Raw genomic sequence first — 681 nt, 5'->3', positions numbered from 1 at the left:
CAAAACAATTTTTTACGGTGCACAACAATCTTTCATGATGCACAACAATTTTTCATGGTACGCAACAATCTTCCGTGATGCAAAAAAAAATTTCACGGTACACAACAATCTTTCGTGATACAAAATAGTTACATAGAACAGAACAGCGTTTCACGATGTAAAATTAAATTTCATGATGCACAACAAAAAATTGGAAGACTGGTAACAAGCACGGGCATTTTCATATCACGTGATCATACAACCTCGTGCTCTTTGCCGCCATGTTTTGAAAACACTCGGGTTAGCCAGTTAACAATGGCAGCTTCACTCATACCCACTGGAGATGAAAAGGAGATTATCACGTATTATTTTAGCAAAGGATATGAATATGATGCGATAGTGCACTTTTTGGCTAAGTTTCATGACATAACGATGTGAATCAGGACACTTAAGAAACAGACTGCGACAGTATCAGCTACGAAGAAGGACACCAACATACGATTTAAACTTGGTACGTGAGGCAATTTTGAGAGAGCTGAGTGGTCCTGGTTGCAGTGGTGGTTACAGGAGTATGTGGCATACTCTCCGCTTGCAGAACATGCAAGTACCAAGGCAGGTTGTGGAGAATCTTATGAGGGAACTTGACCCAGACGGTTGCGAGCAAAGAAGGTCACGTGCGTTGCAAAGGCGACGGTACTCCTC

At 41.7% G+C, this 681-nt stretch overlaps 1 protein-coding gene across 1 annotated transcript in view; it reads left to right on the top strand.

Annotated features, from left to right (window-relative positions):
* The first annotated feature begins 550 nt into the window (after nucleotides 1–550).
* The window catches only part of LOC138025449 (uncharacterized), a 900-nt gene continuing 769 nt past the window's right edge, over nucleotides 551–681 (top strand). Inside the window, exon 1 of the mRNA XM_068872657.1 lies at nucleotides 551–681. This exon is cut by the window's right edge and continues 769 nt beyond it. Coding sequence (XP_068728758.1) covers nucleotides 551–681 — 131 coding nt within the window.

The sequence above is a fragment of the Montipora capricornis genome, chromosome 12, assembly GCF_036669925.1.
Source record: "Montipora capricornis isolate CH-2021 chromosome 12, ASM3666992v2, whole genome shotgun sequence".
NCBI classification, from domain to species: Eukaryota; Metazoa; Cnidaria; class Anthozoa; order Scleractinia; family Acroporidae; genus Montipora; species Montipora capricornis.
The sequence above is the reverse complement of the archived record's forward strand: the minus strand, read 5'-3'. Positions and strand labels throughout refer to the sequence as shown.